At 43.5% G+C, this 23377-nt stretch overlaps 1 protein-coding gene across 1 annotated transcript in view; it reads right to left on the reverse strand.

Moving 5' to 3' along the window:
• Positions 1-2423: 2423 nt before the first annotated feature.
• The window catches only part of cd276 (CD276 molecule), a 77863-nt gene continuing 56909 nt past the window's right edge, over positions 2424-23377 (reverse strand). Inside the window, exons 7-8 of the mRNA XM_086107371.1 lie at positions 18112-18152; positions 2424-3191 (exon numbers count right to left, since the gene is read on the reverse strand). Coding sequence (XP_085963497.1) covers positions 18130-18152 — 23 coding nt within the window. The 3' untranslated portion in view covers positions 2424-3191; positions 18112-18129. The remainder of the gene's footprint in view (positions 3192-18111; positions 18153-23377) is intronic.

A 23377-nucleotide genomic window follows, 5' to 3' on the forward strand; every position in this document is an offset into this window, starting at 1 on the left:
TCACATTAATCCGAAAGAGGGCGCTCTAGGGTCTGCATTGATAAATCGAGGATGAGTCTGACATAAGCGTCGTAGAAGAGGAAGCGCCACATCTTTTATCTTCAGGGTCGGTGGAGTTAGTGATTTGGAGTGACACTGATGCTTTAGCCAACTTGTTAGCATATTCTTTATGCTATAGTTATTTCAATACCTCTTAATATGTTATGTGAACATACCAGGCAGCTTCTCGGGTCGTTGTTTATGTGTCATGTAATGTTAGCATATCGTACACTTATTCAGCCTGTTGTTCTCTATTTTATTTTTATTTGAAATTGCCTTTCAAGATGACATGTCTGTTCTTGGTGTTGGATTTTATCAAACAAATTTCCCCCAAAATGTGACTTTTACTCCAGTGCGACTTATATATATGTTTTTATATATGCATTCTATGGCTGGTGCGATTTATACTCCAGAGCGATTTGTAATCCGGAAAATACGGTATAGAACCAACCAACCTGCCTCCTTACCCAACCAACTGTACCTCTCCTTTCCCAACCAACCAGCCAACCTCTCTCTATACTCACTAAATGTATGTCCCTGGTGTCTAGCTGACGCCATGCAAGGGTCAGTGGTGTTTGCAGCTAGCGATCTGCTAAAAAGGGCGAGAAACATCTTCAAGACTTTCCTTCCTCTAATCCCCCACCACCAATCCCCGAATAAGAGTGACAGCCGACCAAAGCCGCCTTTGGGCCTGCAGCCACTAATCTGTAATTTAATTTCCAGCGGGCGTGCAGGCCATGAGGACACCCGGCAAGGTCAAGGGCTACTGTACACACAGCATCCCATGCTTTAGCTTAGGGACCAGGACGTAAAAATGTGTGTGTGTTTACTTCTGGGAGGGGGCGTGGGGAGGGTGTGTCGTGCTTTTCTCTTCTAGTTATGCAAGGTAGCTATTTCGCCTACAATGACAAACAAACAAATCGGAGAGCAAATCCATTATTCACAACGTGTTGAGGATGATTGAAAGTGCGCAAACAGCAGGATTACACCAAAAATAGAAGCGTGTGAGTTTGTCCACTCAGCAGAGATCTTGCATGGACATGAACTGGCAGTTGTCGGACTTTCAACTGATTTCACATTTTCTGTGACGCTTCCGTTATTATTGTGGTAGAACCTCTAGAGTAGAACAATTTTCAATCCGTCACGCATGCTTGAGTTCACTGAGCATTCATGGACAGTAGGAACTCACTCCTGTAGTGTAGTCAGACACATCATCACCTTTTGTGTTTTGTTGTTTGCGTTTTTGCGATTAACATTTAAATCTTAAAATATGACACCATGTCATCATTTAAGATCGTGTGCTTCATTGTGATTGTTTTGTTTTTATTTAAGCTATAATATGAACAGTGATTAACTTTGTCTTTCTAATGTTAAAAACGCAAAATTACTCATCTATATATATTTTTTAATCATTCAAGTCAAGAGGAATCACTTTTTTTAACGGATGTTTTTAATCTCTTCCTATAAACGTTTCTTTGGACACTTGTCTGCCAGTTAAAAATGTTACTGGTACTTTGGGACAGTTTGAGCCTCAAGCAGATTGTTTCTCTTATTTCCTTTTGGAGTAAAGGTTTGCTGGGGTGGATGTGGGGGTGGGGGGGATGGCGGGGGACTAAGTTCATAGAGTGTCTACGAGGCAAAGGTCGAACTTGGCCGAATGTGTTTTATTTTTTGACAGTCTCCCCTGCAGGTGACGAGCATCTTGCAAACTGTGTTGCAGCGCTTGGATTCCCGTAGTATTGAAACCCTCATTCTGATCCTCAAAATAAGTCCTGCATCCCAGAAGACTTAAGCCATCACCTTCCTGCCAATGACACCACACCACCTTGGCCTTCTTCGCATGGACTGCCGTTTGCGACTTTGCCAAGCCCGTGTGACAATGTGCGAGTTCACAGTCGATTCAACTAGCATATATGCCGAAGGCTGCCATATTGTAGATCCAGAAAGTCAAAAGAAGCAAGGAGAAAGTACGCAGCGATATACCAGCCTAGCTCAATTCACCAATCTAATAATGTGCAACAAATCGAACACATCAGCACGCCACGGTTACCAAATTGGTTCCACTTACACAGAACGTCTCATAGCATTTTTTTTTTTCAAGAGCTTGATTCTGGAACCATGGTGGGTTTATCTGGAAACCAAACACAGAGTTAGCAACAGGAAATAATTCATTCTCGAGTGTGACATAATTCCTTCTTTGTCAACCTATGAACATATCAGCCCATCCTTATACTTGTTATAACAGCGTCAGTGAACGCATTGTACTCAACTTCAGTGGTTCCAGTGCACTTGAAAAATAAGCATCGCTAAGCGTAAACCTGCAAGATTGAGGTAAAAAAAAAATGTTCATGAGTTAGGATACACAATCACAACTGAACAAGTGATTTTTCTCAGTGTGACTTTACTGCAAAGAGGCACAATTTTGGCATTTGTCATTTGTACTTAAAATGGTTAGCAACGAAGGCTTGTAAACTCTTGTAAACGTGTAAACATCCACACAACTCACCGACAAGATCAAGCATTTCGCGCCGGCCGTAGTCTCGTGTTCATTGAAAACACTGCGTTATAGAAGGCTGTCGGGGTGTGTCCCATACAGCATTTGCAGTTTGCTGGAGGTTTAGCCGGCATTCAATTACAATCGCCTCCGCTTCCAGGAGACAGGAGATGGGGGACGTGGAGCAGACGCTGACAGATAGCGGTTACCCGGGCGACAGAGGCTAATTAGTGAGCGTGGGACAATGACAGAGACCGGCTCTTCTCAAAATGATCAGATTTTTTTCCCTTTTTTTTTTTTAAAGAAATCTGTCTTTTGCATTGAAAAGGAGCGACTGCAATGCATTCACACTGGCTGGTGGTGGTCTTCCATTGATAAAATGAAAATGGAAAAAAAATATATATATATATATAAAATGTAAAAAACAAATTAGGAACGGGAGGGGCACAAGTACATAGTGGCGCGTGATGTATGTTGACGGACACTCGAGGGAGCTTCACATTGCAAAGACGATGACGCAATGATGATGATGATGATGATGGACTTGAATTGCGCTCAGGCTACGGGGACGCCGCAGTCAGCAGGTTGATGGCTTCTGATGGCTGGAGTGGGATTAAACCGCCAGACTCTTCTCACATCTGCCGCCCGGCTGAAACACCTGAAAAAGAAAAAATGAGGTGAAATTTAGCAGATGATCTTTGAAAGATGCTGGTCATGCTGAGATGGGAAAAATAAGGCGTACAGGTTTACAAATAATACTGTTTACATCAAATGATACCTTTTGGCCATTTGAAACCCAGCAAAATGAAATTTGGGTAATATGGGGTTCATTCTCAACACTTGACAGTGTTATGTTTGGTTTTCAACCCGATGATACCAATTATTACTTTTTGGATAGGAGAGCAATATCATATACTTTTCCAAGTTTAAGTGTTTAATGGAGTACTGCAAGCCAATCGATTTAAATGTTGATGGAGAACTTCTTTTAAAGTAAGTTAAGTTAAAATTACAGTATATGTGGAGATACTCTCTGCTGACCATGGAGATGAATTACATTTCAAAAAGTGGAAGTGGCTTCTGTTGGCGGTAAAAAGACGAACATTGTTCGCAATACAACAAAATAAGTTGTGATAATAACACTGCTTCAAAAATTTTCAGTTCTTTTTCGTCAGAGATTCAAATCAACTTGTGAAATTTTTGTGCTGATTCCGAATAAGCCGTCATTTTTACTGTACCACATCAGGATAAGAATATTATAATATGTGATATTTTTAGTAATTTTATGAATCAGCAACAGGAGGGGTTTTCTTCCCGGAAATTATTGATGACAACGGTAAAATCAGGATAGCTTCAACTTCTAAATGAAAATATCTCAAAAACCTGATGCACTAGAAAAAAATCATTTGTGAAATCAATTTCAAAACCACATTGAACCATCTCTGATTGAAAGTTGCTGTTGATCAGTGTACTCTATCAGAGGTGAAAATCTGATTCGGGAGCCGCCTATATCTGACATTGCGTCTGTGGGCGAGATGGTCAGAATATTTGCTCATCGTGAATTCACAATGGAGCTAATTTGCATAACACCGGGAGATCCCATCAGTTGGAGTAAATGTGTGTACTGTATCAGCTCCTAGCGATACCCACAGGGTTTGGAATCGCGCCAACCTGCCCGACACGTCCTAGTCGTCTCAATTCGAAAGCGGGCACGGATGGAGAATATCAGTATTTCTGTAGTTGCCGTAAATCTGGCTTCAAACGGGCAAAGATGGTCTCCGGCTTCCCCCAAGCGGGCTTAAGCCGTTCAAAGTTCCCGTAAATCAAAAGGGATCGGTGACGGGTTTAGACAAGCACAACCAAGGTCTTAATGTAGCACACCATCTCCTGTGCAATGTGGCAGAGATTATTAGCCTCCCTCGCTGCACTTAACGTTCACCGTCCCGACCGGGAAGCAGAATGAAAGCGTTGCTCTCCTCATGGCCGAGTGTTTTCATTTCGCATGCATAAAAATACCACTGAATAACTTGAATAATGTATCCCCAAAGATGTAGCGACGAGCTCTGCTAAATGTCGCAGTAACTTGAAGCCCACCTTTGTTCAGTTCAGTTGAGTGGGCATTATTTCAAAGGGTACCTGTTCATAAAGATGAATTTCCTGTCGTTTACTGTGTATGTCCGAGCCCAAAAAAACATGCGCGATCGACTGGAAATGTAATCTCACCAGGCCAACCACAAATCTGAAACTGAGCTGACATTCAGCATAAAAGACATCTGCCGGTAAAATAATGTCACCCACGTCATGGTCAACTGAAACAGTTGACTCGAGGAACCTGGACTCTTCAGTTCTTAATCTAAAGCACTGAGCGGCAAACGTTTTAGTGAGTGTTTGCCAGGGAAGCGGGTATTGACTTTTCGTCAGGGCCGCAAACGTTCGCTTGTACTTTTTCAAAGTCCTTGCGACAAGTAAAAACATTAAGTCCATCGGAGAACGCCTGGCGAACGTTTGCGACCTTGAAGGAACCCTCGCATGGACGCAAATTCGCTCCATTTGCAAACAAACGTTCGCCCCTCAGCGAGATGCAGGCTTCAGAGTGTAGAGTTGCCTTATTTATGTCTCTGGTGGGAGTGTCCCCAAGGGGGTGGGCACAGGAGGGTTGTTGTTGTTGTTGATGATGATGTTGATGTTGTTGTTGCCAGGTGTGGCTGATAAACGGCTTTGATCAGCCCTAGGGGACAAAGCCATCAGGCATAGGTAGGACAACTGGACACCGAAGATTGAGAACTAAAGATTGGGTTAAAGGCAATACATCTTCTACAAACCAAGAGTCCAGTTGCCCCGATTCTCTTTTCACTCATATTTTCTAAGAATTTTGCTCACATGAAAAAATGGTTGGTATCTTCTAAATGGTGTACCATGTGGTGATAAAAATGTCTGGAAAGAAGCGCTGAGCTCTTAGTGACTACGATTGCATGCAGTCAATAAACCTTCCAAAATACAAATGTGTGCAGTATTCGGGTTTTGAAAGGCCATTCAAATACGTGCAAAAAATGTTAAAAATAGGAGCCCTTTCCTTTCCTCACCTTAATATTTGGTCGGATAAACGCGGATTGGAATACTTCCATTGAATGGGGCATTGGCTTTCATTCTGCAAGAGATCTTGGTCTTTTGAGTACAGGAATGATTTGTATGTGCAGCAATGTTGCTTAACCATCGTCACGAGGAGTGAAGCCACTCGCGAGCGTCTTATGCCGCCACTTGTTAACCAACCCTAACTTGAATACACTGATTTCTGCGTGTGTTCCGCATGTACACGTTATTTTCTGTCTCCATGCCGAAAATGACACATTGTGTTTTTAGATGCACGTATATATGTGCGTATACAAGTTATCCGTACTTCACCCGTTTTATTCCAATTGATCGTTAACTACCATCTATACGGGAATAACTGTCCGCTCACGCATGTAAACGGGTTTTCCCAAATGTTGCAGAAAAATGAATTTTGAACTCAACCCAAATACTGAACGCATGTAAACGTAGTCAATGTTTCTCGCCTCATATTCATCTTCAGGTTGTGTTCCATTTGCAGCAAAACGAAAGCCCTCAGTGTACCAATACTTTTGGATGAATGCCCCGTTCAACTGTTCCATTTTAATTTCTGCCAACAACTGACGTCCGTGCATCCAAAATCACGGGTCTGTTCCTCTCTAGTCACGTTTGGACAAGTTTGGCTGTTATCCTTGTCAACATTAGCATGAAGCGAGCGACGGGTTTGAAGCGTTAAAATGCTGACTGGCAAGTTTGCCACAAGCAAACAGAGGCTTGCCATTTCCAACTTTGCATTTTCTCCAACACGTGTCCTCATTATGGTCACGGGTGAGCTGGAGCCTAACCCAGCTGACTTTGGGCAAGAGGCCGTCGACACACTGGACTGGTCGCTAGTTAATTGCAAGGCACATATAGCCAACCCTTCACACACACATGAACACATCGTGGCCATTGAAAGACTTTCTATGCAAAAAAGTCTTGGCAGTAATGTAGACAATCACCAAAATAGTATTGTGTCCAGGATCTTTTAACAAGGAGGAAGCCAAATTAAACGCCAGCGTGTTAAACAGGCAGAAGCAATCCTCCACTCCCGACAACTCGAGCCGCGACGCTGATGGACGGATTCATTTGCGGCAGGTACTCCAAATTGCGGGCTGCTTTGAATGGCCTATCAGAGCTTGTTCATGTGCAAAATAAGGCAGATTCAATCTCATCAACCATTTCTTTCCTTCCCATCATCCACTACTGGGGGGGAAAAAAAGGACCACAGTTCATCCTGCGGAGTTTGCAGCCTTCCTTCTAATTTGTATATTTGAGGAACATTACACATTACACACAAAGAACAGCGGGGCTGCCGCTTTATGACACCGTGGCGCCAAAGCACAATCAGAGGAAGCCATCAAAGGCAAACACCGGCGATGAAACAGAGAAACTAAAAAAATAAATAAAAATGTTGAGGAGATTTGGTGCATAATGAGTAAAGACGCTTAAAAGCTCGGTAAAGATCATTACCGGGAGGATCAAAAGCATGCGAGACCATTTCTCTCCGTGCGGGGACTGGTAATTATGAAGTATCGTCTATAGCTGCACAGAGACAATATACATTTACATTCATTTGCGTAGCTCACATTACCTGAAACCAATCAGTGTTTGGCTGATGGGAGGACTGCGCCAGAAATAAGATCCGCGGGGAACTTCTTGAATAGTACAATGCATGTTTACGTCCTATACAAATATCTAAGACAGCCTTGACCTTGTACAGCAGTTCTGTATCGTCTTACACTGCGTTTTCTACGAGCAGGAGGTTAGCAGTTACCACCCACGTACTCAACAAATATCGACGCATGAAAAGACGAATGTTTTAAAACCCCAGAGTAAAATGCACTAATGTTGATTTTTGAAATTATTAAGCTTTTAAATGTCACAAGTCAAGGATGGTGCGCTAACTCAAACCAGTATACACAAAAGAGGCAGCCGGCATTTTATTTATGAATATACGGGTTGACGCAAAAGAGTGGAGCCTTGAGATACGAGTTTATTTCATTCCGTGACCACGTATCTCACAAACCCGTACCATATTTTCCGCACTAAAAGGCACACCTAAAAGCATTATTTTTTCTTAAAAGCTCACAGCGCACCTTAAAATCCGGTGCGCCGTGTCTATGGTCATTACGGTAATATGTCAACGCCAAAATGGTTTCTTACTCGAGACATGCTTACAACGCAGAGTTTAAATTTAAGGTGATCGGTTTCCCAGTTGAACACGGGAATAGAGCAACGGCAAGAGAGTTCACCGTAAACCAGTCAATGTTATAACTTGCTGTTGGTTAAGTGAACTATGTCGCTGCTTTATTCAGTAAGTTTTACTGACATCTGATCGATGCTATATAAATCAGGGTGTAGTGTAGTGTTCTATTGGCATTTCATTGAGCCTAGCTCCATCTAGTGGATGCATTGTAGACTGAGTTTTATAATGCGGTGCGTACAATATATGAAAAAAATGACAAAATAGCCAATTCGTTGAAGGTGCACCTCATAATCCAGTGCGCCTTTTAGTGTGGAAAATACGGTATTTCAAATCATCTTTCCCACGAGGAAAATGAATGGAAATGTAATTTATCCGATCCAAAAACAATATATAAACGTGTATACCTTTTTTCCATGAGTTTGCCGCCATTTCCAGATCCAGTTCGTAAAGTGTGGCCCGAGAATTTATTATTTCTATAGGAATGATTGTTTCTAAATGCATAGGAGCATTTCCGAACAAACAACATTGAACTATTGGCGTTCCACTGGGCTAGCACAAACGTGTATCTTTATTTGCTGACAGTTCACTTGAGATCAATGCATCTCTAATGTCCACAAAAAGAAAAAGAAAAAAATAACCCAATATTGCTGTGGCTGCCAAAAGCTGCTGGGCTTTGCAAAAAAAAAAAAAAAGATTGCAAGCTGTGTGAGACTCAATCATTTTTATCAAAACCAATGTGCAAAAATAACTATGCATAAATGTATGGAAAGAGGGTTACAGGCTCGGATATTCCTTGGTTGGCAACTTTGGCGGAATCCTGTCCTTGACTCTCCACTGGTTGCTAAGCACCCTGAAGGAGAAAACCGAAGGCTGCCAGTAAATGTCAAACTAAAAAGTTTGAGCATTTAATGAACGGAGACAGTTCCTCAGGGTTACTTGAACAATATTTATCTTGCACATACAGTAGTATCTTTTTGACTCTTTCAGATAGAAATATGTCTGCGGGTCTCGCAAGAATTAGCGATCTATTACTGCTAATCTGATATTGGCCACAATGGATAACGCTAAATGGTGAACTCCACTGGAGGAAAAGGGCCACAAAAACATCGAAGCAAAAATGGACACATCGGCTGGCTGTGCATTACAATCGGTAACGCGTGCATCCATTCATCTTCGACGTGCTTCACCTGGTTTCGGTCTTTGGCGTTCGACTGCCAAGAAGCTCTTCGCTTGCGGCCACTCCAATTAGTTCCAGCAACAACGAGTATTCCGTTGCCCTTCCCAGTCGTCCCAGTCCAATTGAACGCATCCGTTACCTCGCAAGAGGCTTTTTCTCCTTCCTGGTCAAACAAGGTATGGCACCAAAAAAAGACCCGTGGCCGTTGTAGTGTTAATTATAAGACTCTCACCCACAGCCCACCGGCAACCCCGTGGAGGCTGATTTGTACACGGCTGTGCATTAATCTTTACTCTTCACACTAAAAGGAGGGTTTGAAGAGACTGCTGTGGTAAGCTCCAAAGGCAAGGTGACTGGAGGAGCAGGAGGAAGGTTGAAAGAGAACAGAAAAATAAAAGCGGCATTTTATTCGCCGCTCGCAGCGGGACGCCGGCCGCCTCGATAGGCGAGTGAGTCATTCTTTTGCCCCCGCCGCGTTACATCCTCGCTATGTTAATCGGATTGAATATTTAAAATGACACCGTGTGACATTCCCAGCGACCTCCTCCTTTCCACCTGCGTCGTGATTTGTTTGTTTGCCCACGCGGCGTGAAGGTGACCGTCAATTTAGAGGCTGCTGAAGGGCCACGACATGCTTATTTTCGCCGCTATTTTATCAGGACACCTTAGGTCAGCGAGGATGTCCGCCGAGCCAATTTATGCTGTCAGATTCAAGCCTTATTTGCTCGTTTCTGACGATAACGACAGACTCAAATGACAGTGAGCTACAGAGGATCCTTGGCTAGAAAAATGATGCTTAATGGTCATGACCCCCCCCAAATATATCTCCAAATATGGTGCTTAAAAAAAAAGGGAAACATGAAGGAAATTAAAAGAGTGGAAAGATGGTAAAATCTATTCTTTGACTCACAGGAAGCCAGTGTAGTGATTTGTGTGATGTGGTGAGGTTTCCTCGTGCTTGTTAGGAATCTGGCGGCAGTAATTTGGATGAGCCGGCGGCAGTAATTTAGATGAGCTGCAGCTGCCTGATTGATTTTTTTCCTAAGACCTGTAAAGACACCATTAAAGTAATCCAGCCTCCTGAAAATAAAAGTATGAAAAAGATTTTCTGCTTCTGATTGAGACAGAAAAGCCCTAATTCGAGTGCAGGTTTACAAGGGGTAATAGGCAGATTTAGTTGTGGTTTTTAAACGGTTCAAAGTCACGTCCGAGTCAATAATTCCGCCAAGATTTCTGACTTGATTTGTCAAAGATGAAGTGTAAGCGAGCACCGATCTTGGACCTTTCTTATTGTCTTTTCTGGATTGAGATGGAGAAAATCCTGGTCCATCCACTCGTGAATTTCATTCATACACGTACTTAATGAAAGTAAGGGACAATAGTCATGGGATGACGCTGAAATGTCAGTGGCGTGTCATCTGCATCGTATGGTGCACCCCGCCGCTCCCCCCGAAGTCAGCCTGGATAGACTCCAGTTTACCCGAGACCCTAATGGGGACAAGCGCGAGAGAAAATATAGGCATGAAAATTAAAGCTTCGTTCGTTAGACTGCCTGCAGAGCTAATTAAGGTTTTACGATTGTAATGGTTTGAGCTTTGAGACAAATTATTTCTATTTCCTGTGATTATGTTTGTAGATCAATCGCGCTTGACCTGAGACGTTCCCACTCTACTCCTACTTACTTTTGATTGATTCCTGAGGGCACGTTTTTTTTCCAGATGTCAGATGAGGCATACCCCTGAGAAGATGCGGGTTGGTTGCCTTGCTCCAAAACACTGACAAGTGCACTGGCTTATTATTTTCCATATTTGCCCACAGCACATCACTGAACCCGGGACTCTGCGGTTCACAACAAGTCCTTCCAGAATGAGCCATCTCATAAAAACGACCAATTTTTCCGTAAACAAACACTGCAGTTTTTTAAAAGATAATTTAATTCAAGAATGCATTACTTGGCTTATCAGTCCTCACCATTCGTCTTTTTGTCTGTCATCTCCAAACGCACAGCATGCATATCTCGCCGTCACAATATCCCAGCGGTCTCCATTCTGCCCATGCACTTCCGCATCAGCGCCGCAACGCCACGAAGCTCACGTGCACGCTCTCATCTGCATTATACCTAATCTTTGCCTAATTGAGCCCGGAGGCAGTGGCTTTCAATGGAGGCTCCTTTTTTTTTTTTTCCCTGGCAAAAAGAGGAAGGAGAAAGAGCTCTCTCAGGGAGACGAGTGGTAAACAGAGCAACACTCTCGTCTTGTTCATTAGCTGTCATTGATTCATTTGCGTAGCACAGCCGGCGTGCAAACACTGCTCACGTATTCCACATATAAATGTGAGCATTGTGAAAATAGCACAGTGCTTTCCTGCCACTATTCAATATTTAGGCTCTGGTGATGCAAAGGCCTTCTAAAAAAAAAAAAAAAATTACCATTCACCATTTATTATTCTTCCGATGAATGCATTGCCTTTGTGCATCCTTTGTGAAATCACATGTATTTAACCCTTTCAGGGACAGTGGTTACTACAGTGGACAGGCTTGTCATGTTAGCAGGTTACAGGGTGCATGAAAGGATTAGGATAAAAGTCACTAGGGACCACAGCAGACATTGGACCTAGCGCAAAGATAGGCGGGCCTGCGCCTAGCATAGTGACATATGGCAAGAAAGAAGTTTATGTATACATATACTTAAACAGAAAAAGTGTCTGCAGTCAAGATAATGCGACTTGCTACTTCGCCTCACTGAATTCTGGATGAAGAAAAATTAAGAGCCGTGTGCGAGTGTGTGTGTGCATGTGACATCAGTGAGTCTGCATGTTCGTGTCTGACCATGAGTTATGACCGACGGCAGCTCTTGCCTGAGTGTGCTGATTCTATCTATGCGTTTTTACTGTTCTCCCGGGGCTCAATAGACAGCTGACAAGTGCCTCGGTGACTGTGGCTCCCCTTTCCTACAAGGCAAGGGCAAGTCAAGTGAGCATGCTGTAATAAAAAAAAAAAAAAATCACAGTAAACCATCAATTTCTGCAGCATAGGGCTTTGCTTGATTGACAAGTACTGTACTGTATAATCCATTTAAAAAAAACCTGTGATGTAGTGATGTGCATTTATTCCTGTTAATGTCTATAGAAAATTTGCACCCAGCGACAAGATGACGAAACTCTTTTTTTCCTGCCATCTCAGTCCAAATACGTTCGGACGAGGCTAAAGCGGGGGGATAAAACTGGCTGAGACGGCCGCATGCATAATTTAAAGACTACAGCCAGTCATACCCAACTGAGAAAGACATCTTACGCCTCCCTTGGAGAGATTCCAATGTTAAGCATCCTTTCTGTTAGTTTGCGCTGAGCCACACCTGACAAACAAGACAGCGAAGGACTCAAGGAATTCCCCCTTTTCCTTCCCGCCTTGTCCTCACTTCCCCTTCCTGTCGACAGCATCAGCAAAGAGTTTTAATCTCTTTCCCCTTTCGGGGAGAGCTCTTCAGATAACGCCGACTGTGCAGCAAACACTCACGGCAAGGACTCCTAATCTTGGCAAAGTATATGCAAATACATAGGGGGTGGATTAAATCTATATTTCTCAGATGTGCTGAAGCAGGGAGGAAATGGCCATTATGTGGCACTAATTGCACTTCTGTGTGCAAAAATGTAATCTCTTCTTATCGTCCGAAGTCCCCAGATACCTGACCTGGAGCTACAGCACCCCTGTTATTGTTTTTTGTTTTTTTTCCTGATCAATTGTGTGCCAAACAGCACTTGGGTTGCATGATCATCAGTAAAATGACTAGCAATGAAACGGATGTCTTGATGTCACAGACCGCAGTCAATCAATCTCAGCAGTTTCTATTGCGCTTGTTATGAGGGTCGCAGTCGAGCTGGAGCCTCTCCAAGCTGACTGAGAGCCTTGTCAATCACAGGGCAGGTTACCAACAACCATTCACACTCACATTCGCACTGAGGGACAATTTTGGGTTGAACCTGAGGAAGCCACAGTCCATGAAGAAAAAGCACACAAGCATAGGATGTTCCAACAGATTGGAACTAAAAAAAAAAAATAGCAAAACTTGTTAAATACTTCAATAAAGTACAACCGAACTCAATTTTGCTCCCGCTGCCTTTTTCAAAACACAGGCTAACGTGCGTGCATGCAACCGTATTTTTTAAGCTAGCGTACGTTTTACCATGCCAGCGTTTAAAAAGAAAATGTGTGTGTGTTAAATATAGGAATAGCACTCCGCCTTTCAACACGGTGGTTATGGTTTATGAAAATACGGTAAATGTATTCACTTTATATTATTTCCTACAGGATTTTTTTTCTGTTTTGAGGTCGAAAGAACTTGCCAGATTGCGTTCAACTTTGGAAGTTCCGCTTTTTAGGTCAAAAGGTGACCTAGCGAGCGTACCGGGTGTGAGGCAGAAAGTTATTTACCATGTCGTCTGATCTCGGTTGCTGGTAATGACGCCATAAAAGCCTTGCGCAAATAAACATAAGTCACGGATGAACATGTATCGATAAGGCAGAGGTTTATGAAAACAAAGTGCCCCTGGACTCCCGAACAAGTTAATTAAATGCAGAGGCGGGCTTGATTAAATAAGATATGCCGCGGTCGTAGTAAACGCGCAAATCAATAGCAAAAAGCACCACACAAATATTAGAATAATTGATCAAGGATGATTCAGCAGCAAGAGAGGTTGAAACGGCGAGCAGGATATTAGCGAGCAATGGGAGCAGCGGTGAAGGTCAGTGGATACTACGGTAATGACTAACGACCTTTCCTTGACTCCTACGGGCCAGACTTTATTTTGGCTAGTTACAGGAAATTACTTTCGCTATTTTCCATCATCTTCTGCTCGCGCCGGGCTTGCACGCGTTGGCTTTATAGCGATGACCAATCAGGGTGCAATAAAAACAAGCTGTAACTGGCCAAGCCTGTAATGAAAAGGATTCACGCAACTGACACCAAACCGACGGTTATTAAAGTAAGAATTAGAGGCGCATCGGAGCACTAATACAGTGCGGGTCCGTACTTTATGTTAATGTCATCTGCTCTATTATTGCCTACCGCCTTGACGATACACGCAAGCCTGTATGGCCGCCCAAGAATAGACACCAAGAGCGAGCCATAGCTTGGGAATCTGCAAAATAATTCACAATAAATGATTGTGGTGCGTCATTTGAAAAAGGAGCAAAACCGACTGTACATATAGCAGGGGTCACCAACCTTTTTCAAACTAAAAGATACTTCTTTGGTACTGATTAATGTGAGGTGCTACCAGTTTGATACACCCTTCTGAAAAAAAAAAGTTTAAATTACCTTCAATAATTGTATTATATTATTACAAATGATATTCATTTTTGTGACAATCATATTTAAACTTTTTTGTCATGAAACAATGCTTTTATTTTCATAACATTGCAATCGTGTTTTTTTTCCCTTCAAATTATGACTTTGTTCTCATAACTAACCTTTAAAGCAAAGCACATAGCGTACACATGATAACCACAAAATCACTGTAGGCAAGCATTAAAATAATATTGAAAATAATAATCATCTTTCTTTGAGAGGTACACCCGAAATCTGACCTCTGCATTTGACCCATCACAGCAACCACACAATGTTAGTGGGATGCACTGATGATATTGACACTATTACGATACAGCTAATTCCCTGTTTTATTGTTTTAACGTTTTACTATTAATGCTGATTAGTAGAGGTGGGAATTTCTCACAAGTGTGAGAAACGGACAATTATCGTATTGTCATGATACTTTACCCACAATGACATTCGATTTAATCGTTAAAGTGGTTTATTGGTTGTACGAATGAAAACAAGAAATTGAAGAGTAACGGCCGAATATCTGGGAGAAAGACTTGCCGCAAAACAATAAGAGTCTGTCATGCCCTGGCCAAGCCCCTCTTAGTCAGTCTCATGCAGAGGCAATCATGGAGAGAGGTTACGCTATCAGGAATGTGACAACGCGCATCTTCTCCAAGTGGAACATCGATGCCGCCTCAGATCTACAGCGCTGACGTTTGACGGCGTTTGGGCCGCGGCAGAATGGGCGAAGTGGAGCGACGCCAAAGAGTCCTCCTCCAAGTGTACCCTTGCCAGAGGCCGCCCATGAGTCAGTCTGCGTCGAGCCAAAACAGGCTACTTCCACCTTGCGATGTGACCCGCCCTTGCATTCATGCCACATTCACTGAATTGTTTTTGATGACAATTCCAGATGATGGCACCCTCTAATGGTGTCTTGTTGAATCCAGTTTGCCCTCCCTCCATCTGTTTTAAAGTACTTCTCTTGTGTGGTACTTTTATTGAAGAGGAAACATTCATTCATTCATTCATTAGTTTTCCGATCCGCTTATCCTCACAAGGGTCGTGGGGGGCTGCTGGAGCCTATCCCAGCCGTCTTCGGGCAGTAGGCGGGGGACACCCTGAACCGGTTGCCAGCCAATCGCAGGGCACACAGAGACGAACAACCATCCGCGCTCACACTCACACCTAGGGACAATTTTGAGTGTTCATCCTGCCATGCATGTTTTTGGAATGTGTGAGGAAACCGGAATACCCGGAGAAAACCCACGCAGGCCCGGGGAGAACATGCAAACTCCACACAGGGAGGCCGGAGCTGGAATTGCACCCGGTATCTCTGCACTGTGAGGTTGACGCGATAACCACTGGACCACCGGGCTGCCAGGAGGAAACCCAATGTGCAAAATAAAAATGATGGTTTTGGTCAGATATGATGAGCAATACAGCTCCGGCAAGATAAGCATCGGTGTGTTTCAAGCCAGATGTAGCGGGACAAGTAGCTGTGTGTGGAGGTATCTTACAATGCAGAGAACTGGTGATCAAAATTTAACAAGACACCTCATTTGAATTCATCTGACACATTAGGTCGGGTAGGGAAGTCCTGATCCCCGAGAGCCATATCCTGCCTGTTTTAGATCCCTTCCTACTCCAACACACCTCCTTCAAAGTCAGCTCAGCAAGCTCTGTATAGGCCTGAAACGACCATGAACAATGGAATCAGACCTCTGCATTCGGGTCTTTGGTAGATGCTGTTGTTTTGGTTAGCAATGGCAATTTAAGGGTCGAAGCAGTTATCCTTTGACTAGCTTCATGTGAACCATGCGCTGATTTTCCATGACAAATTCCCGCCCCACACCACATGGCACTGCACCACACCGCCCAGCCTCCGTTGCTTTTCCAATGCAACAGGCTGGGTGGGGGTCGGATGAACTGAAATGTGCGAGTCTCCACTGCACAGTAACATTTCACGAGTGGCGAATGTCGGGCAGTGCTTTTGCACAGAAGCTTTCACATATAAGATGAAAAATCAATTTCCGGGTTTGAGGCAGTGAGACAGCCACCCCACTGGTTGGCCGCCGGCCGTGACAACTACAGTTCACAGCCAATATTTTGTGTTTTACAACGATATTGAACCATATTTTTGGTTTCATATGTGCCATGGAAGACATAGGGGCGATAATGATTTAGTGAGCGGCACACAAAGCTCGCCGCCAGCGATCATTGTCACTGAACTGAGTCTCATTAATTTGCCCGCCTCTTCGAGTCAATGGCTCGTCGCCCTCAGTCTCTGGAGGCCACCCAAATCCGCCACCCCGAGTCGGGGTCCACGACCGCTGGGCCGGGGGTGCAGCAAGCCTCCGGGCTGAGACTGGAAACCTCTCATTATTCAAGTGAATGGGCCCTGCATTTTGTATTTCCTTGGGTTGTCTCTAAGTGATATTAAAATTGGTTTGAAGATTTGAAACTTTGTGTGTGATAGAAGTGCAAAAACCCCCCAAAAACAAACACATAAAAAAACCCAGAAGAAATCAGGAGGGGGGGGGGGGGCAAATACTTCTTCACGGCATTGTATCGTCTGTATTTTTATGACATGGTGGCATCAGCGATTGGCTCTGCCCATCTCACTGGCTTTAAAACCAGGAAATGGATATGTGCAGCAGACGGTCCTTGCCACCTCACTTAGAAATGCCGAAATCTGTCGGCCAATCAGAAGACAGTGATGGCACGGCCCCAGACAGCCAGACGTCAAGTTCTGAAAAGCGATTACATTGTAACCGTGCGGCCCCAGAAAAATCGAATGGAAAAGTGACCACTTGAGGGCAAGCAGGGCCGAAATGGTGTAGAAGTGGTACAATAGAAAAGCGCCAAGTGTCTATGAACTGAGGTAATTACATGAAATAATTGCTTTTGACGAATCCGGGTTTGACTTCGTTTATAAGGGTGGCCATTATTAGTGGATACATGGTATTGTTGTGAAAGTTAGTCTAGTAATAGATGGGGGATGTTAAATAAACTAAGAATAACTCAATAACTAATGAACAGGTGAACATAACATGCATGTTTTTGGAATGCCAGCGCTCCAAAACACTGCATCAAACACGCCGACAAATGAATGCAAAAAACAAAAAAAACCCTAAATATATATAATTTTCAGACAAAAACGAAGAGTGTCTAACACATGCTTTAGAGCAGGGGTCACTAACCATTTTGAGAGTGAGAGCTACTTCATATGTCCTGATTGTGTGAAGGGCTACCAAATTGATACACGTCTGAAATAACATTTGTACAACATTTAATAATATTAGAACATAAGATAGATAGATAGCTACTGTAGCTAGCTATCTAGATTACTAAATAGGTAGCTATAGAATCTATAATACTGCCCATGTTTGCATTTTTAAATCATAATTTCTACTAGCAAATCACAATCCTAGCACTGGCGGGCTGCCGGTGTGGTCCTCAAGGGCTTCCTGGTGCCCGCGGGCACCATGTTGGAGACCCCTCCTTTAGAGTGTTTACAATCAATCATTGTTTCAATGCCACAGGGGAGGGGAGGGGGGCAAAAACATTGTTTATCAAGTCCAATAAAACAGAATTGTCACGTCAACGCTGTAATTTGTGAAATCAAAATGCCAACACATCTCATATTTCTGTCGTACCGAATTAATGCCGCTGAGGCTCATTACGGCACACTTACCTGTCGCCTCCGGAGACGCTGCCCTGCAGGGCGAGTGTGCTCAAAGGGAGACAAAAACAAATAAAGACAGGCGATCTACATTCACATCACACTCACCCTCGTTGTCTTTGGGCCTTAGCTCTTCAGTAGTGTCATTGCTGAGGAGGAAAAAATGAGATTAGCATGAGATACACATTAAGACAGATTCGCGGGAAGTTCTCCCCTCTTGTTGCGCCATCAAGACGTAGAGGGCGCGGCACTTTCATTTCATTAGTCACACTGGTGTGGAAGCAAACTGGGGAGAGCAGATCGGATGAGTGAGATGGATAGAGCTTTCCCAGCATGCCTCGACTGTGCTGTCAGAGGAGTGGAGATTATGCGACAGGAGCGTGCACACGGTGTATGTCAACTCCTACCGCTAGTGAAGCTCTTGCAACATGTGGCATGACTGTGGCGATACAAAAGTGAGTAGCGGCGCTTGTAGATAAGCTCTGCATCTTGATTTGTAAAATGGGGTGAACAGATTTTGATACACGCGTATCAAATCTAAGTAAGTATCTTCACTTCCTTGCGATATAAATCAGGAAAAACTGGGTTCTGTGATGTCTGTTGTGAACGATAATTCGGAGTGATTAACCAGAGCTCTGGAGAGTGGTGAGTGATCTACGACAGACGAGGGAAAACAGTCGCGGCAGACAATCGTAAAACCGTTTTAATAATTATGATCACTATTCCTTTTGGATGCCAAGTTCGGTTGAGCCGTGGACTCTGTGGTTGTGACATCAAATGGAACAAGCGGCAATTGGGAAGCGAGATCTGAAGCATGGACTGTTGCCTGTCTGCAAATTAGAGTAGCATCCGGTTGGTTTGTCGTAGTCATCGTACTGGCAGCGGTTTGACTTGAATTTTACAAGACACCGGGACACTCCTCTTCAAACTTGTTTGAATTTACATTTCACATTGCCTGTACAGGTAATAGCCGTAAAAGTTGGACCAAGGAAAATATTATTTAAATTCCATCATTAATAATATGCAGTAAATATAGAATCCATATATAGAGACAAACAGTATCAAACTTAAAAGTTAAATAAAAATGAACTGTAATTCCACTTGCCACACAGGACAGCCTGCTTGTGGTACGTGTGCCACACCTTGAGAATCACCGTATTATAGAATAAACGGCAAAATAATTGAATTATGACGACTCAAAAAGTGCATACTTTGTTGTTGTTGTTGTTGTTTTTTTTAACACCATGCAGTTGTACCACAAGTAACAGCAGGATTCCATCTAATTCGAAATCAATGCAATATTAAGAGGTTGATAATTCCTGTTATTATCCGAGCAGTGTTGCCAGTCTCTTGGGTGCATCCCTGGGAGAAATACACTCGCGTGCAAGCTTTTGCCGTGAAAGCCGCGAGCGCGGCGGTTCTGTAACATGTGTGTACCCGCTAAACAACGCGGCGCGGGGAAAGGCTCTTAATTAGGACTCTTGAAGTTATCCGGCATCCCACATCTAATAACGAAGGCACCACCGCCGTCCTATTTGCATATCTTTAGTTAGTAATGCGCGGCCGCTGGGAGAGCCTCGTGGCTGCCAGTGAAAAGAAGGACATGTCAAGTTGAGCCGCTTTCCACAGGCCCTCTTCCTCTCAATTATGACTCGCGATGTATGCCAGGGACCCAAAGGTCTGTCAAACGAGGTTATGAAATCATGATAGCGTAAGCAGCAATGTAGCAGTGTGTATTTGCAAGTCAATTATGTCATCATAAGAAAGGCTACTTTATGATTCAACCTAGATATTATTGCGGAACCGAATATAAATGAATTCAGGCTTTGCGTAAGTCAGGGTAAAAAAGAAAATTGGATATTTTGCACTGAGATGATACTTCAAAGACAAGTAACAAATATGGTATTTGAATTTGGCCTGATAAAATGCGCAAATTATTTCGGATCTCTCCAGCAAGCGTCAAGCAAATTAAACTGAACGTAAAACTATCTCTTGTCCATGTTTGTCCATCTTCATGCCAGTTTGGCTGCACAGGTGAGCAGAGTAAAGAAAACATGTTCACGGGAGGTTTTTATTTTCAAGCTTTAAATCATTTAAATTACACTCCGAAGTTAAAGCTGTAACTTTTGACAGCCCGAGATAATGAAAACTGCTTGTCACTTGTTATGAAAATGGAGCATGTTAAATCTATTGGTGCTCCTTTACGACATTGTTTGACTTGAATTGATACTATTCATTCATTCACAGCCAACCATCCTCAAAGAAGAGTTCCCCCGTATTGCCAGCATTTTTAGCGCATTGTGACTTATCTCCAGAATTCTGTTCTGCAACAACAGAAGCGCCAATTCTACCAGAAGAAAAACATGTTTTTACCCTTTTCTGTCCTTTCTTAATCAGTCGAACAACATGGGTTGGTTTCATCAATATCGCCCCAGGCCTCATAACCCCCAACTCCCCGAGAAATTTCAACAAAAGCTTGTTTTTGCTGCTCTTTGATCAGCCACCGGTGTCTCCGACAGACCGACGATTGGGGCTTGAAGGTATTCTCTAAGTGCCCTCTTGGCAGCCGTCAAACTTGCGTCATCCACAGGAGATCTTCTTGCAATTCCTTATAAATGTACTTTGTGCCCGCCGAGTTCCTGCACAGACTCCAGCGAGTCTGTTACCATGTCGACGGCATACCTTGCGCCGAATTTAAAGGGCTTGAGGGTAGCCGCTTTGATCTCAATTATATCCATTTCTCATGTTAATCCACCTTTGTTCCCATTTTCATTCAACAACAAACTAAAGGGAGTATTTCAAACAAGTTTCAAACAGATTAGTATTACACCGATAAAGTTTTGTTTTGACTTCAACTTTTGTGTGCCATCAACTTGGAATAGGTTCCAGCGCTCCCGCAACCCACGTAAGGAGAATATTTTTATCAGAGTGGATGAATGGAAGTCAACCAATTATACGCATTGCATGTATATTACCATGCTTTCCAACTGCAATGCATTATACCGAATGTTGCCTTTCACGCCGAACATTATTATCTTTTCAAAAGGTAGATTTTTTTTTTCCCCAAGACATCTCTTTGTAATAGGAATTCATTATATTGCACAGGTGTTCCTCATGTTGTATCAGGAGAATACAGATGAAATGGAGTTGCTGATATTGATTTGTTGAGTGGTGCTTCCTTACCAACTTCGACTCAGTTCAATATAATTATAGAATACGGCTCCGGACAATTATACCCCCCGAAAAAAACAATTGCCTATCTATATTGAAAATGATGCATGCATTGTGTATCCAAGTCCCCAAGGCAATTAAAGATGCCAAGGAACATCCAGCTAACGCTCCCGATAGAATATTGAAACCGTGGCAGTAATTCGCTGCGAGCATAACACCGCGCTTCCCCAGAGAAGCATAAGGTGAACACTCCGTTCCTCGCACATTAAGGTGTTCTATCTTTATTGCCATACGTGCTGGCGAATAACTCGATAGACGGGACGGAGGGAGGGGATATAAAAAGAACAGAGGTGACTTTGACTGATACGGCCGCCCTTGTTTCTGTCTGTCTGCAACACACATACACAACGAGCCTTAAGGCTCATTTATGCGTGGACAAAAATAGATGCGTGCTATTTAAAATGTGAGCAAAAAAATGCCCTCATATTTACACGCTTGGATACTTCAAATCTGCCAGTTCTAAATCAGCATTTTCCCCAACGTCATACAAGTACTGACAACAACCATTGGAAAAGTTTTTGGATGACCTGCTCTGTGCAGATCTGGCGGCGGACATAAATGAGCCTCGTGTTATCTAGCTGCGCTAAATCAAGTCAATACTTGGCTTACTTGGGAGATTTGAAGGGATTTTAGTGTAGTGCTGTTAATTGCCTCAAAGTGGGGCCTCACGGTGCTTGGCTATTTAGCACAGCACGAGCGTTTGGAGTTTGAATCTCAACTCACGCCGTTGTTGAGTGTACTTTGTCTCAGTGGGCACGCCAACCTTCCACAGTCCATTACAATCCATCCATTCTGCTGATCCTGTTCAGGGTCGCAGGCAAGCTGGAGCCTATCCCAACTAACTTCAGGCTGAATGCAGATATACTCTGGACTGGTCGCCTGTCAATCACAGTACACATTTATCGATGGACAATCATTCACACTCATTTCACACTGTCCAGTGGAAAGTGAACTTTTGCTGCTGTCTGAGTCCAAAACAATCAACTGTTTTTTCCGCAAATGGAAACCGGGTGGCATTTATTTGCTCAACTGCAGATGCAGATATGTCAGGACAAGTCAGTGGAGTATCAAACACATCAGATGGAGAATCATCACATGCCTCCCCGTAAGATGAACCCCGACACACGGCAGCACTTCACGTCAGCCGACTAAGTTGCCGTCTTGACAGAACCAAAGATCCTCTTCGATACTGTGCTGAGAATTTGCTCATGTTAAGAATATGGTCAGTCTTCAAATGTTTTATCGAAGAGACTATGTTACTGCTGTTTCAGTTTAGCAATATTTGAGCAACAGTGTCTGTACTGTCCTCGCTTACTCATGACGTACGGCCTTAATCTGTAACTAGCTTTTTACACTGCTTGCGCTAAAATAAAAGCAAAGAAATGACAGTAGCCGCACTTGCGTAACTGTGGAGCCCGGTTAACACAGTATCATGCTCAGCTGAACTCGGGAACGACCTCCAAGCGGTGTTGGGCGTGCCTTCGGGCTATGAACAGTTCCCAGTCAACGGCCGACAACTGGGTCTGCAGGTACCCGGGTCGCTGCAGCTTAAGGAGCCGCTTTGGGACCCAGTTGGAGGTCGCTCATCAACAACTACAACAACAGCATCATGCTCAGATTACTGAACATGCGGCGCAGAGGAGGCAGGAAGGCTGTATGTCCTGCACATATCAGAGGAGGAACACATGTACTTGACTGTCTTTATTTGTGCCGCTCTAAATGTAGAGGGGCGGGGCCAGCGCATGTTGGGTTTGCGTGTGATGTCGTTTGTACAAGCGCATAAGAAGTTTTCTATCCGACCTTCTCTGGGGTACAAAAATGTCGGCAGAAAAAAAAATCGGAATCGGAAACCTCAAAAAAACACAACGGTCTACGGTCATATAACTGGTTTATCGAGAAAAAGTGCATCCAAAGGTTTGTCGAAATGCCGTGACAGTTACTGTGCGGCGCCATACTAGCTTGCAAGAGGCGGAGCCGTGACATCATGGCTTTGTCTCCCCAATTCAACGTGGCATTTCCTACCTCAGATTCTGACAAATCTGAGTCATCCTGGCAATTTACCAAAAGGTCCGTCAAGCCTCACTGACGACGCCTGTTTTCTTGACGATGTGTCAGGGGAGTCCAGTGCAGCAGCGCATAATGA

The sequence above is a fragment of the Hippocampus guttulatus genome, chromosome 3, assembly GCF_054856545.1.
Source record: "Hippocampus guttulatus isolate MCC_2025c chromosome 3, RoL_Hgut_1.0, whole genome shotgun sequence".
NCBI lineage: Eukaryota > Metazoa > Chordata > Actinopteri > Syngnathiformes > Syngnathidae > Hippocampus > Hippocampus guttulatus.